Source organism: Belonocnema kinseyi, chromosome 2 (assembly GCF_010883055.1).
Source record: "Belonocnema kinseyi isolate 2016_QV_RU_SX_M_011 chromosome 2, B_treatae_v1, whole genome shotgun sequence".
Lineage (NCBI taxonomy): Eukaryota > Metazoa > Arthropoda > Insecta > Hymenoptera > Cynipidae > Belonocnema > Belonocnema kinseyi.
Window position 1 is genome coordinate 107,608,906 of NC_046658.1, and position 13,511 is coordinate 107,622,416.

The 13,511-nt window shown below is 29.0% G+C and overlaps 1 protein-coding gene across 1 annotated transcript; it reads right to left on the minus strand.

Moving 5' to 3' along the window:
* Window positions 1–5,618: 5,618 nt before the first annotated feature.
* On the minus strand, window positions 5,619–12,757 carry LOC117168510 (general odorant-binding protein 19d-like). The gene is made up of 5 exons (XM_033354238.1): window positions 11,049–12,757; window positions 10,826–10,919; window positions 8,406–8,494; window positions 5,957–6,071; window positions 5,619–5,879 (listed from the first exon to the last, which is right to left on the minus strand). Exons 1-5 carry the CDS (start codon window positions 11,091–11,093, stop codon window positions 5,719–5,721), a joined length of 504 nt encoding a protein of 167 aa, XP_033210129.1. The 5' UTR covers window positions 11,094–12,757; the 3' UTR covers window positions 5,619–5,718.
* Window positions 12,758–13,511: the final 754 nt, after the last annotated feature.

Sequence of the window (13,511 nt, forward strand, 5' to 3'; positions counted from 1 at the left end):
TTTATATTATTTAATTAAATACCTTTATGAAAATAAAAGAATTATATCTAAATAAACTTAAGATAAAAAAGCACTTTTCCCACGTTAGAAAAAAAATTATGTTTCGACGTCTCAACATGGGACGTGATCACAGTAATACAAGAACCTGAATTTCAGTAAAAAAAAGCTGGTTGACTTTCAGATGTAACCAAAAGGATCATTCGCCGTTTGAAAGTCAACTGACGATTATAACATGACTTTAAGTAACGCGCTTGGTTCAAAGTCAATTGCTTTATCTACGTAAAATGTACTTTATAGGTGAATTTAAGTCAGAAAGATTGTTGACTTTCCGTCAACGCGTGCGTGTTAAATTAAATTTATAGGTTAATTTAGGTCTGCTAATTGTGGAAATTAATAAAATTTATGCGCTATAGTTCAGTTTTTAGGAATATGAAAATATTATAAAATTAAAAAGTTGAATAATTTTAGGAAATAAATATTTTGGTTAAAAGTGAGCATTTAATAAATGATTCATCTGGGGAATTTTATACCTTATTTCATCTGACCTTTTTTATAGATTATATACACTAAACAAGGCACTTATACCCATTTCAAGCTACCAGGTACAGAACGTAAATCTTCAATTCTTTTTATATCTTTTTTTATCACATATGTAAGATTATTTTATTCATAATCAAAATCCGTTATAGATCTGAGTACATATATCAAAATAGAAAACGTTGACGAAACGACTACCATGAGCTCAGTGTTGACCGATACTATCCAGCGCAATCGACGCCATATTGGCTACTCTCAGCTGCGTCCACACGAATTGAGATATCGTGTTTAAACTTTGACACATAAAATAAAAATAACTAAAGAACATTTGTATACATCAATATATTGGTAATTTTAAAGAAAGTTTATTTCTAAATTGATGGAATAGGATATAACCATTCGAGTTATAGCACTTTGCAGATCATTTTTGGTTTGATGCATTTTAGATTTTTGTATTCGCTCATATTGAGCACTAACACCAATTTTATACTAAATCGTCTAAACCTTGAAAAAATTAATATAAGCAATAAAATTTGCACATTCGTTGCAAATCAACAAATAAGTATCTGCACACACGTAACTAATCATTATTTTTTGGGCATTTTTAGCGATTTCTAGCGGAGGAAAAAAGAAACTTTGAACGTCGATAAAGTCGAGATCAAGTGACTAAGTTCGTTCATGAAATTTTTGTGTAAAATGATTTTCATTTTTTTGGTCCTAAAAATAAAAGATAAATTTCAAATTGGAAACATAGCAACACCAGCAATGTACTAAAATTCACTCGTCGGAGTTCTCCAACCAACTTCCATGATTCTTGACGTTGAATCGATCAGCTGATAACTATTGTTGACAGTGAACCAACCAGCGGGACTTAGCGTCATACTCGCCTTGTCTTTCGCCCCCGGCCGAAAATTTATTTTTATTCATAGAATTGTTTCACACCAGTACAAAAAATCCACAAGAATATATAGCCATTAGAAAGTTTTAATTATTTTCTGAAGATGCAAATTTCTCAAGATGGGACTTGGACGAATTTTCGAGCATCACATTCTAAGATGTCCCTCGATTTTTTTAAACCAAGGCATCTACTTTATCGACATTAAAAGTTTATTTCCTATTCCTGTAGTATTTTACGAGAAAACGTTCTTTGTAATTATAAACACTTTGATATACACAAACGTTCCTTAGTGCTTTCGGTATAAGTTCCTAAATCCAGAACTCGATATCTCAATCCGTTTGGACGTAGTGAGGACCGAAAAAAATGAAAATCATTTCATTCTCTTTATCGACGTTCAAAGTTTCTTTTTCTCTCCACTAGAAATCGCTAAAAATGCTCAAAAAATAATTATAGGTTACGTGTATGAAGATACTTATTTGTTGATTTGCAACGAATGTGTCGATTGATTTGCAGCGAACGTGTCGATTTATAAATAAACTTTCTTTAAAACTATAAACATATTGATGTATACAAACGTTCTTTAGTGCTTTTTATTTAATCTGTCAAATTTTAAACACGATATCTCAATCCGTGTGGACACAGTGACCAAAAAAAATACTCATATCCGGGGACTAGTTTGGTCACGTGATCACGAAGAGCATGCCCTTAACTATCGACGCAACCGCAAAAATACTTTCGAAGACGCTAATATTTGCGTCCATATGTAGTGTATATTGCAAAAAAATTAAAATATTGATGATAAAGATTATTCATTTTGAACCTAACTTTAAAATAGTTAAGCATACATTTTAAATCAGTTCATTATTTATTTGCTACGTGACTCTAAAATTTGTCTCCGGTATGTTTGGACCGTTTGAACATAAAATAAAGCAATTTTTCGGGTACATATTATTTTTTCACTCTAGCTTACAATAATATAACTTAATTTTTACTATGAAATTGGTTATGAGGTACTAAAATAAAGATAATTACCAAGTTTTACAATAATACAACCAGCCGTTTTGATAATATATTCCATAGGCACCCAAATGCCCTGTGGTTTGAGAATTACCCATATACATTTTAGACTAATAGAAGGGTCCGCAGTCTAAACCTGTTAACTGACATTTTGTTCGAAAATTATTTTTCTGTATTTTCTGGAACATTTTTTACATGCAGTTAATGTCCCCAAAGCGAAACAGCAAAATTCTTTTTAGTTTTTTTTTAAAATGGATTTTTAAAAATCGAGTTTTGATATCTAGAGATCCGCGGTATAAACCTGTTAACTGCGTATGGCTTCTTGTGGGAAATCCTTAATTTTTTTACATCGGCTCAGTTTATATGTGTGTGGAAAGTTTTTCGTGGCTACTTTTACGACATCTTCGATGTTGTCATCTACAGATTGCTGTAAAGGTGAAGTTAAGCAACGCGTCTCATTTACTAAAACCCAGCGAATTTGTGCAATAAACTATTAAACATTTTTAAAAGCTCATTTATGTCCGGCTTGCGATTCCAAACATTTCGACACATAAAACTTGCCCGCAGCTTGAAAAACAATGCAGAAACGTGCGAGCCCGCGAAAAAAAATAGAAAACTAGCGGCAAAACACTGCAGATAATATGTTTAGACCGCTGAATCCGTCTTAGATAACATATGAATAGCTCTTATTTGTCGTATGACGTTTAATTTTTGCTTCAAATGTTATAAAACTAACGTGTATTATTTTTCCTTAGTAAATGAACATAAAACATTTTAAAGTTTGAAAAAATATTGAAAATTGTAAAAATAACATCGATTTTCATTCGCCGTGTAAAATTTCTGAAATGTTGGTTAACAGGTTAGACCACGGTCCCTTCAAATCATTTCACAAAATTGTAATTTCTCCACAGTCTCCTGAATGGGATTACGAAACTCAAACTGCAAACTGTAACAGTAAGAAAATTCATTGGGTATCTACTGAACTTGTAGGACCTCTTATGCATAAACATCACGTTGGGTCAAACGGACAACCAGAACTTGCTAGTTTGTATCAAACTAATTCCCCATTCTATGTAGCTTTATTGCTTCCCAGACAACTTGTAAATTATCTTCTTGTACCTATCCCATAAGTTTGCATATTTCCTGGATATAACAAAAGTTTCCCTGAACATTTCTGGAATATTCCAATGGAAGGTTCAGAGAAGTAACGAAAAATGTTCCAGGAAAGTTCCCAGGAAATGTTCGGGGAGTATTCTTTATGAATTAAATTTACTAAATTAATTCAATTTATAGAAGCAACCATTTTTTATAAACACTATCCGAACAATCCTTTGGGAACCTTCCTAGATACGTGGACATTTACCTACTTCCGGAAACATTCCTGGGAAATTTAACGGAATTCTCCGAACCATCCATTGGAATATTCCAGAAATGTTAAGGAAATTTTTCGCTATGCAAATCAGTCCCTTATTCTAAGTTTTAGAAATCGGAAAACGTTTGGAGAAAAATCATATAAAATTCAGCTGAGAGTCTACTTTCGAAATTTACGATTGATCTATTTGAGCTACAATTCTGTCAAATTTTTTGTCTACACAATATCAGGGATCACTGTCCATCCACTTTTGTTACATAATTTCCTTCTTTTCCCCTCCTTATCGCCGTGAGATTTTTTTACAAAGGCTTGAGTCATTTTTTTTAAATCATGAAGCGAAATTTAAGACAATAGAAAACAAGACGCTTTGTCAGAGATCTTTTTTATGATACTTATTCCATATATTGCCTAAACGATTTATTTGACTAATTATTTGCCTCAAATTCGTCATATTTCAAGTAAAAATATTGCATTTTCCACAATATAGATACATTTTTAGCAAAATAGTTTAGCGCTCAACAAAAAAGATGAATTTTCAACCAAGAAGATTAGTCTTTTAAGAAGTTAAGTTTTTAACCACTCAATAAAAAATACAATAGGTTATGTCAACCAAATTTTTTCAAAGTTTTATATTAAAGACAGTTAAATTCATCCAAACAGGACAAATTTTAAACAAAAAATGGAATAATTACGTTTCTAATAAAAAAATTACTTTTTATATAAAATACTAATTTTTAACAAAATAGTTAAATTTTAAACCAAATAATACAATTTTCAACTAAAAGAGACTAGTTTTCAATAAAATACAAGAGTTAAAAAATCTACTTAACCAAAACTGTAATAGTCAAATTTCCAATTCAAAAAAATAATTTTCTACAAAAAAGATTAATTCTCTGTGAAAAATGTAACAGTAGCTTATGTCAAACAAAAATGATTTTAATTTTAAATTAAGAACAGTTAAATTTATCCAAACAAGACAAATTCTTAACCAAAAATGGAATAGTTACGTATTGATGAATTTTCTACCAAAAAATATGAATTCTCAATGAAAAATGTGATAAGTGACATGACAAACAAACAAAATTTTTAATTAAATACTGTTTAATACAACCGAAAAGATTAATTTTAAATACAATAATAAGTAGAATTCTCAACCAAAATAGATGATTTTTGAAAATAAATTGTTGCATTTATAATTTAAAAAGATGAAATTTCTACCAAAGAAATGAATTTTTATGCGAAAAGGCAAATTTTTAAGGAAAGAGTTTAATTTTCTAAAAAAGAGATGAATTTTCAACAAAAAAATTAATTTTCAACATAAAAAGAGGAATTCTTAACCCAATAGTTACGTTCTTATCCAAAGAGATGAATTTTCAACTGAAGGATGAGTCAACACCAAAAATGATTAACTTTCTACGAGGAAATGTGAATTTTCAAACAAAAATAACAAATTTTTATCAAAATTATATTCAATAAAGGAAGATTCTGCAGCCGAAAGAGAAAAAAAATGTCAACAAAATTCTTGAATTTTCAATAAACTTTTATCTAAAAATGTTTGGATTGTTTTATTTCGTGCTATTAGTTCAAATCTCATTATAAGCAGAAAAGGAAAAAAGGGGGGAAAAGCTTTAATATGCCATGGCTACGGGTACTAAAATTTGGATACAAATAGCGATTTTTTTTGTACGAACAGAGCTGAAAAGGAGGCTTTATATTTGTACCAAAATGTCTGGACAAATAACGAAACATATTTTTTCACTAACCAGTTTCCACTGATTTGTACCTTTATTAATTCCTTTCAACAGATGCCAGGAAAACGCAGTGAAATGTAATATAAAAATGACTACCATTTTGGATTTTATTATAGGTAAATTTCGCATCCCATATTTTATTATTATTCTTCCTTAGATTCCTCAGACTCCTCAGACTCCTCAGACTCCTCAGACTCCTCAGATTCTTCAGATTCTTTAGAATCCTTGTGTTCATGTCTCATAGTTTTATGCATACAATGACGGAAACTTTGAGCAAATTCACATTCATCCTCCTTTTCGTCCGCTGGAATGTTTTTAATAATTCTTCAATAATTTGAATCACTTTGACGTAATTTATTTGGGATGGTTTTACAGTGTTACCTTTTTTTGCACATTTTTCAAGATCATCCTTGGTTATTTTCTGGTTATGATCTGCATTTCTTTCACGTTCAACTTTAAGCATTTTTTCGATATTAATCTTTTTGCCTGCTTGGAGCTACAAATGGAACATAATATTAGTGTTTTTCACCCTGCTATATTTTCATTTTCGGACGCTTTTTTAAACTAACTTTTACAAGTATTTACATGTGTGAAGAATAAATTTAAAAAAACTGGTTAGTCAAAAAATTATGATGCCCAATGGCCACTGAATAATGCACAATGTTTTCTCTAACCGTACTGTTGAGAAAAATAAGGACACCAGATGGTACTCTAGCTCGGACGAAAAGCATATTTCAAATTTTGCGGTATACGGGATTACTAATCACAGCCAAAGTAGGCGAGTGTCACGTCCATCGTATGCTTTCACGACTCACTATTTAGAGGGCCCTATAGTTTCAGAAAAGGCTGATTACGAATAAAATATCGTACATCACTCGAAGTGTTACACGCACCTTATGACATGGAGATTAATGTTCGCAGGATGACTAACGTGCATAAGCCTACTTATGATTTAATATACTATTTTAGGCAACTGAAAAGTTTGAAAAGGGTGTGTTTAAAGAATAAAAATATTTGAATGGTAACCATAATCCTAAAAATATATAAATTACGAAGCTGAGCAGTCGGAAAACTCAAATTTCAAAAATAACTTGAGAGCTGGTTATTTTTTTTAGAAAACCTTTGCAATTAGCTTATGCGATATTTAGGGGCCGTTTAAACTATATGTTACCAATTTTGGACTATGTTAAAGTTTCGAGGGAGAAATATGATTTTACGAAATAGTTGAATTAAAAAAGAGAACTTGCAACATAATAGTTGAATTTCTAACGAAAAGACTGAATTCTTAACCTACAAATATGAATTTTCCACCAATTAGTAGAATTTCTAACAAAAGAAAATAAGTTTTCAGCCCAGAATGAAATAGTTAAATCTTTGATTTATAAAACTACTTTTGAACAAAAATAAAAAGGAATTTTTAACCAATTTTAATTCAAACAACTAAAATTTATTCAAGAAGATTTAAAAGATATAAATTTTCAGGAGAAGAGTTAAGTTTTCAAGATAAAAAGTCGAATGTTTCAAAAACTGTAAACTTTCTAAAGCATGAAAGATGAATTTTTAATACGAAAGGTAACTTTTAATTTAAAAAGAAGATTTTTTAACCAAATAGTTGAATTTTTAACTGAAAAATATCAATGTATTCCAAAATAGTTGAATCCTTGACCAAAAATATGATTTTTCAACAAAGAAGATTAATTTTCTTCTCAAAAAGACTAATTTTGAGCAAAGTAGTTAGGGTTTTTACTAAAAAATCGAATGTATTTTGAAAATTTTCAACCAAATAGTAGAATGTCCAACGAAAATACATAAATTTTTCCTAAACAGATAAATGAATATTAAAAAAAATTTAACATAGTAGGTACACTTTCAAGCAATTAGTTGGATTTTTAATAAAAAAAAAATTAAATTTTAAAGCCGAAAATAAGAATCATCTACAGAACAGTGTCATTTTGTAACAAATAGTTCAATTTCCAAACAAATCCTTTAGTTTTTTATCAAATAGTAAAATTTGTTTCTAAAATAGTTGGAATTTCAACCAAAAATATGAATTTTCAACTAAAAAGTTTATTTTCAACAACATAGTTTAATTCTTTACCAAACTATTGATTTTTTAAGCCAGAAAGACAAATTTCATACAAAACATTTAAGTTTTGAACAAAAAAGTTCTTTTGCAGCCATATAGTAGAATTTTCAATTAAAGAAGGTGAATTCCATGCGAAACATGGAATACTTGTTATTTCAACCAAGAAAGATTTTAACTTCAAATCAAAAACAATTTAATTGAACCAAAAACTACGAATTTTGAACAAAAGGCATAAACTTTTAACCAAATAGTTTAATTTTCAACTAATAACGATGAATTTTGAACAAAAATGGAATAGTTTAATTTTTAATTCATAAAATTTAATTTTGACAAAAGAGCTACTTTTTCAACCAAAGAAATAAATTGAAAATTTTTTTTTGGTTAAAATCTGAACCAGTTAGTTGGATTTATCAAGAGAAAAGATATTTTTTTAACATAATAGTTGCATTCTTAACAAAAGAATGCAATTTCAAACCGGATACTAGAATTCGCAGGCAAAAAAAAATTAATTTCAACTTAAAAATATAATAGTAGACTTAAAAAAAACTGTACCTGTGCAGATTTATCTGTTGTAAACTTTGTTAAAATTTAGAATCAGCAAACCTAATAAACTTTATTTAAGTTTGTAATATTTAAATTTGTAACTTAATTGATTGACGGCCCCTTGCTATAAACCATAATTTTTTAAATTATTGAAGTGTAGATTATAATAAATTTACAAAGAAAATTTGTTTGTAAACTTACGAAGCCATCTTTTTTCATTAAGCATGCTGGAAAGCAACGCAATTTTTTGTTGTCAAAATCGTGCTTCCTATGAAGTTCTCGTTCTTCTTCTAGAAAAAAACTTTTATTTTATTTTAAGTGGTCGATAATTTCAAGAAGGAAATGCAATTTTCAACCTCGTAACACTGTTTTTACATTCAAATTGTATTACATATTGTATTATAATTGTATTATTTTTGTTATTGCCATCATTGTAATTGTTATCATTATTATGTCCCCTTATTTTTATTTCACAAAAATAACACTTCGTGAAAATGACGGTTTATATAAGTACCTCTATGTTTACGCATGATATAGTAAACATTTTGTATCTTCTATTAATTATTGCTTATTTTGAGTATTAGGAATACATTCTGTACCTACTAAATTATAATATAAACACTGGAAAAATCAGAATAAAAATCCGTACCCAAATTTACGTCTCACCTTTTTATATTAGCATTTTCTAACAGTTTTATCAAAATCACATTCTTCCTCTTTTTCTTAAGCTGAACAAATTTAAATCACTTTTTTTGTAATAATTAGTATTTTTGCTGTCTCATAGTCAGGCCTGTAATTACCTAAATTAATAAATCTACTTTTTCGACATATTTCCATAAAACTTGACCCCGGAAGCTCGAAAATACAATTTTTTTTTAAATGTCCATATGTGTGTGTGCTTGCAACATTTTTCTATTCTCCATATCTCAAAAATTAAAATAGATATGATCATAAAATTTGCATGAATTTTAGCTGATATTTAAAAGTAGCTTTTTTGATTTTGGAGATAATTGATTTGTTTGCGTCTTTGAGATACATCGATCGACCTATTGTTAAAGTTTTTATGACTCACTAGTACCGATTTACGAAGTTTACAAAAAATCGTTTATTCTGTTTATACGAGAAAAACTTTTTTGAGATTCGAAATACAATGTGTTATCTAGTTTATTTGTTCTCTTCTTCGAGATGCAACGATTAACCTATTCTTGAACATTTTACACTCAACCAGTACCGATTTATTGAGTTAAAAAAAATTGGTGTATTTTGTTTAAATAAGAAGAACTTTATTCATATTAGGAATACTACAGTACTCTATTTGAGATGTTTGTTCGCATCTTTGAGACTCGTCGAATGACCTATTGATGATCCTTTTATGACCTCTTATCATCACAAAAATATATTGTTTATTTTGCTGATATGAGAAAAACTTTTTAAATATTTTGAATACAAAAGTAACGCTTATGATTTATTTTTTCGCGTCTTCGAGATGCGTGGATTGCTTAATTGAAGAAACTTTCAAGATATACCATAACCTACCAATATCACTTTCAAATTTCTAACGAAATTATTTACTTTTTTATGAGGATTTTTTATAAATTGGAAATATGAGAGTATTGTGTTTGATTTAATTATTCGAATCTACGAGACGCGTAGATGGACCTATTGACGAATTTTCCAGGATCATTCTTGATTAATTCATAGCGACTTAGAAGGTGTGAACAAAAGGTTACATTATATATATAAAAATAATTATTTTTTAATTTGCAATATAGCACTACCATAAGTTAAATAGATGTTCATTTTGGAAGAACATATTGATTGACATTTTGATGGGCTCTCTGATTTTCTCAAAATAAGATTTTCGGTAAGATAGAAACATAAGCATGAAAAATATTGAAGATAATTATTGTTTTTCTTTTATCAGAGAAAACCCTTTTTTCTTGTATCAGAAAGCAAATTTATTAGATACTTATGAGAAAGCAATATGCTACAAAAATGCGCACAAATAAAAACATCCATAGTGAATAAATACACCCATGTTCAAGAAATTTATAGTAATTTGCAGCGGAATTTTTTACAATTGTATTACAAACATATTCATTGTACCTTTTTCTGCGCATTAATCGATGATTTTTTATGTTAAGCTTTCTACCTTCCTCTAGCTCGAAAATCAAATATTTTTATTTATTTTTTGTTCAGAGTATAATTTTTTTAATAAATTAATTTCTGAACTCACAAAGCCATTTTTCTTCATCAAGCAGGCAGGCATACAACGCGACTTTTCGTTGTAAAAAATCCCATGCAATTCTCTTATTTCTTTTAAAAGAAGCTTTTATTTTATTTATTTTGTAATTAAAAATAATAATGGGAAAATGTGTAATCTTGTCAACTAAGAATATGGATATTTCCACGGAAGTGTTATTTTTGTGTGATAATATAATCATCACTCAAATTTTATCGTCTGTTTGAATAACGGATTTAATTTTTTATATTGTTTCTTTAAAATATATTTTTTAAACTTACTATACATAATGAGTGTTTAACTTCGTTATATAAGGACGCAAAAACATTAAATGAGAATAATTCATATTTTTTTAAACAAAGAATGGTATATTTCGTACCAACTGTCATTCCAAGTTCTTCCCTGCACTCATCAAAGTTTTTTTTTATTTCTTCATTCATAGGAGGTGGCTGAGGATTTCCATTTATGCCCATCTATTAAAAAATTAAATATCTCATGCACAACTAAACAATTTACCTATTCGTTGCATCAACATTTAAAAAATACTTTCTGGATTCTTAAAATTTTTCAAACCATAAAACTGATAATTTTTTTAAACTAACCACTGCAACGGCCAGAACTCCAGACAGTATTGTGCAAGATTTCATGATTTTCTGTTACTTTTTGACAGTTTTTTGAAACCGAAAAGAGAGGAATTTGCACTTAGACTGACTTGCTGGCAAATGAGCTCCTAAATTTATATTTCACCATCGTAGATAATATCTAAACAACTGGTTTTTGTTCACTAGTTGTAAAACAATGTTTTATTGGATTATTTTATTACAGGATGTTAGCTTATCGTATAATAGTCAAAATAAAACTTTATGTAACATTTAATTATCAAAATAATTAGGACATGACATAATATTGTACCATAATAGTGCCGTGAGGCAACAAAATCAAACATCGGTTCTAATAGTCATTTTTAGAGGTAAAGAATTAATTTGTGTGCATTAATTTACCATGTAATAGTCAAATTCATATTTTATGTAACTTTTTATGATAAAAAGAATTATGTCATGACATTATATTTTTCAAAATTCAATTATAGGAATTACAAACCATGAGAGAAAAAATAAAAATTGGTTTTGATGGCCAAAACTGTCATATATTATTCTTTTAACATTGAAAAAGAATTATCTTACGATTAGGATTTCCACATTCTTAGAGGTAAATAATTAAATCATCTTTATTACCCAGGCGGAAATATTATGTATACTTTATACATGATGTGAAGTATTATATAGAATATTCATTTATTTGATAAATTTTTTATATACAACAAATAAATATTATATATAAAAGTTCCCACCATATATAAACTATATATAATTTTTCCGTCTATGTAATTTCTATATAAATTATTTTTCTTCCTCTAAAAAGAGATTTGTCTCAACTTAAATTTCGAAATGAACTTTTTTGACATTATTCGATATAATTTTGACCCCAGGAGCTCGAAGCAGCAATTTTTAAATATCCATGTATGTAATGTAACTTTTTTCTGTTTACCATATCTTGAAAATTGAAAAAGTTATGATCATAAAATTGAAACGAATTATAGGTCCATTTTTGGTGCTTAGAGATTTTGTGTTTATTTTTTATTTTTACATTGCTTATATAAAAAAAATTTGTTGATCTTTGAAATACGACAATATTCTATCCATTATATTTTTTCACGTTTTAACCCCTTCGTTTTGACGCAAAATGCGTCAATCATTTTTTTCTATTTAACTTGCTCCGATTTTGCATTCAAGTTTTTCTCAGGATTTTTTGGGGCCACTGAATCCAAATTCGAAGTCAAAATTCAAACATTCAAAATGTGGGATCCAACATGGTGGACGAAAGTACCAAAAAAGGCTCAATTTGGATAATCTCGGTACTTACGGGTTTTTGGGGTTGCTTAATCCGAATCCTTAGTCAAAATTTAAAAATTTGAAATGGCGGACGAAAGTATAAGAAGCAGCTCGATTTTGATAAATCTTGGTACTTCAAAATTGGAAAATTCAGAATGGACAGACTAAACCATGCAAAGTAGATCCTACTGTTGACTTCGTAGAATTTAGTAAACGGAGTAGTACCAAGATTTATCCAAACCGAACCGGTTTTTGTATTTTCGTCCGCCATTAAAAATTTTTAAATTTTGACTTTAGGTTTGGATTTAACGACCCCAAAACCCCGTAAGTTCCAAGTTTTATTCAAATTCAGCCTTTTTTTATTTCCGTCCACCATATTGGATCTGCCATTTTTAGTTTCTGAATTTTGACTTCAGATTCGGATTCAGCGACCCCAAAAACTCCAGGATACAAATTTTTAGTATAACAAATATTTCTGCCATTTTGGGCACTTTTTGTCGAATTCTATGTACCAACGAAGGGGTTAAAGACGAATCAATCAACCTACAGTCGAAATGTTTTTGACCTACTATTATTGATTTATGAAGTTTGAAAAAACTGATTTATTCTGCTTTTATGAAAACAACTTTGTTGATATTAGGAACATTACAATACTGTATTTGATATTTTTTTCATGTTTACGAGATGTGTTTAATGACCTTTTGAGGGACCTTTCATGACCTCCTAGTACCGATTTATGAATTAAAAAAAGGGTTTATCCTGCTCATATAAGAAATGCTTTGTCAATGTTAGCAGCACTACAATACTGTATCTGTTATGTTCGTGTTTCCGAGATGCGTAGAATGACCTATTGTTGAACATTTTATGACCTACCAGTACTGATTTATGTTTCAAAAAATAGTTATTTCTGTTAAATCAAAAAAACGTTGTTATTATTATAAACACTACAGTACTGTGTCTGCTATGTTTATTCTAGTTTCTGAGACGTTTCTAATGACGTTTCAATATGTTATGACCTATCAGTACCGATTTATGATATTTCAAAAAAATATGTCATTCTATTCATATGAGAAGAATGTTGCTAATATTAGTAGCACTGCAGTACTGAATCTGTTATGTTTGTTCATATTTCTGAGACGCGTCGAATGACATATTGAAGAACCTTTCATGACC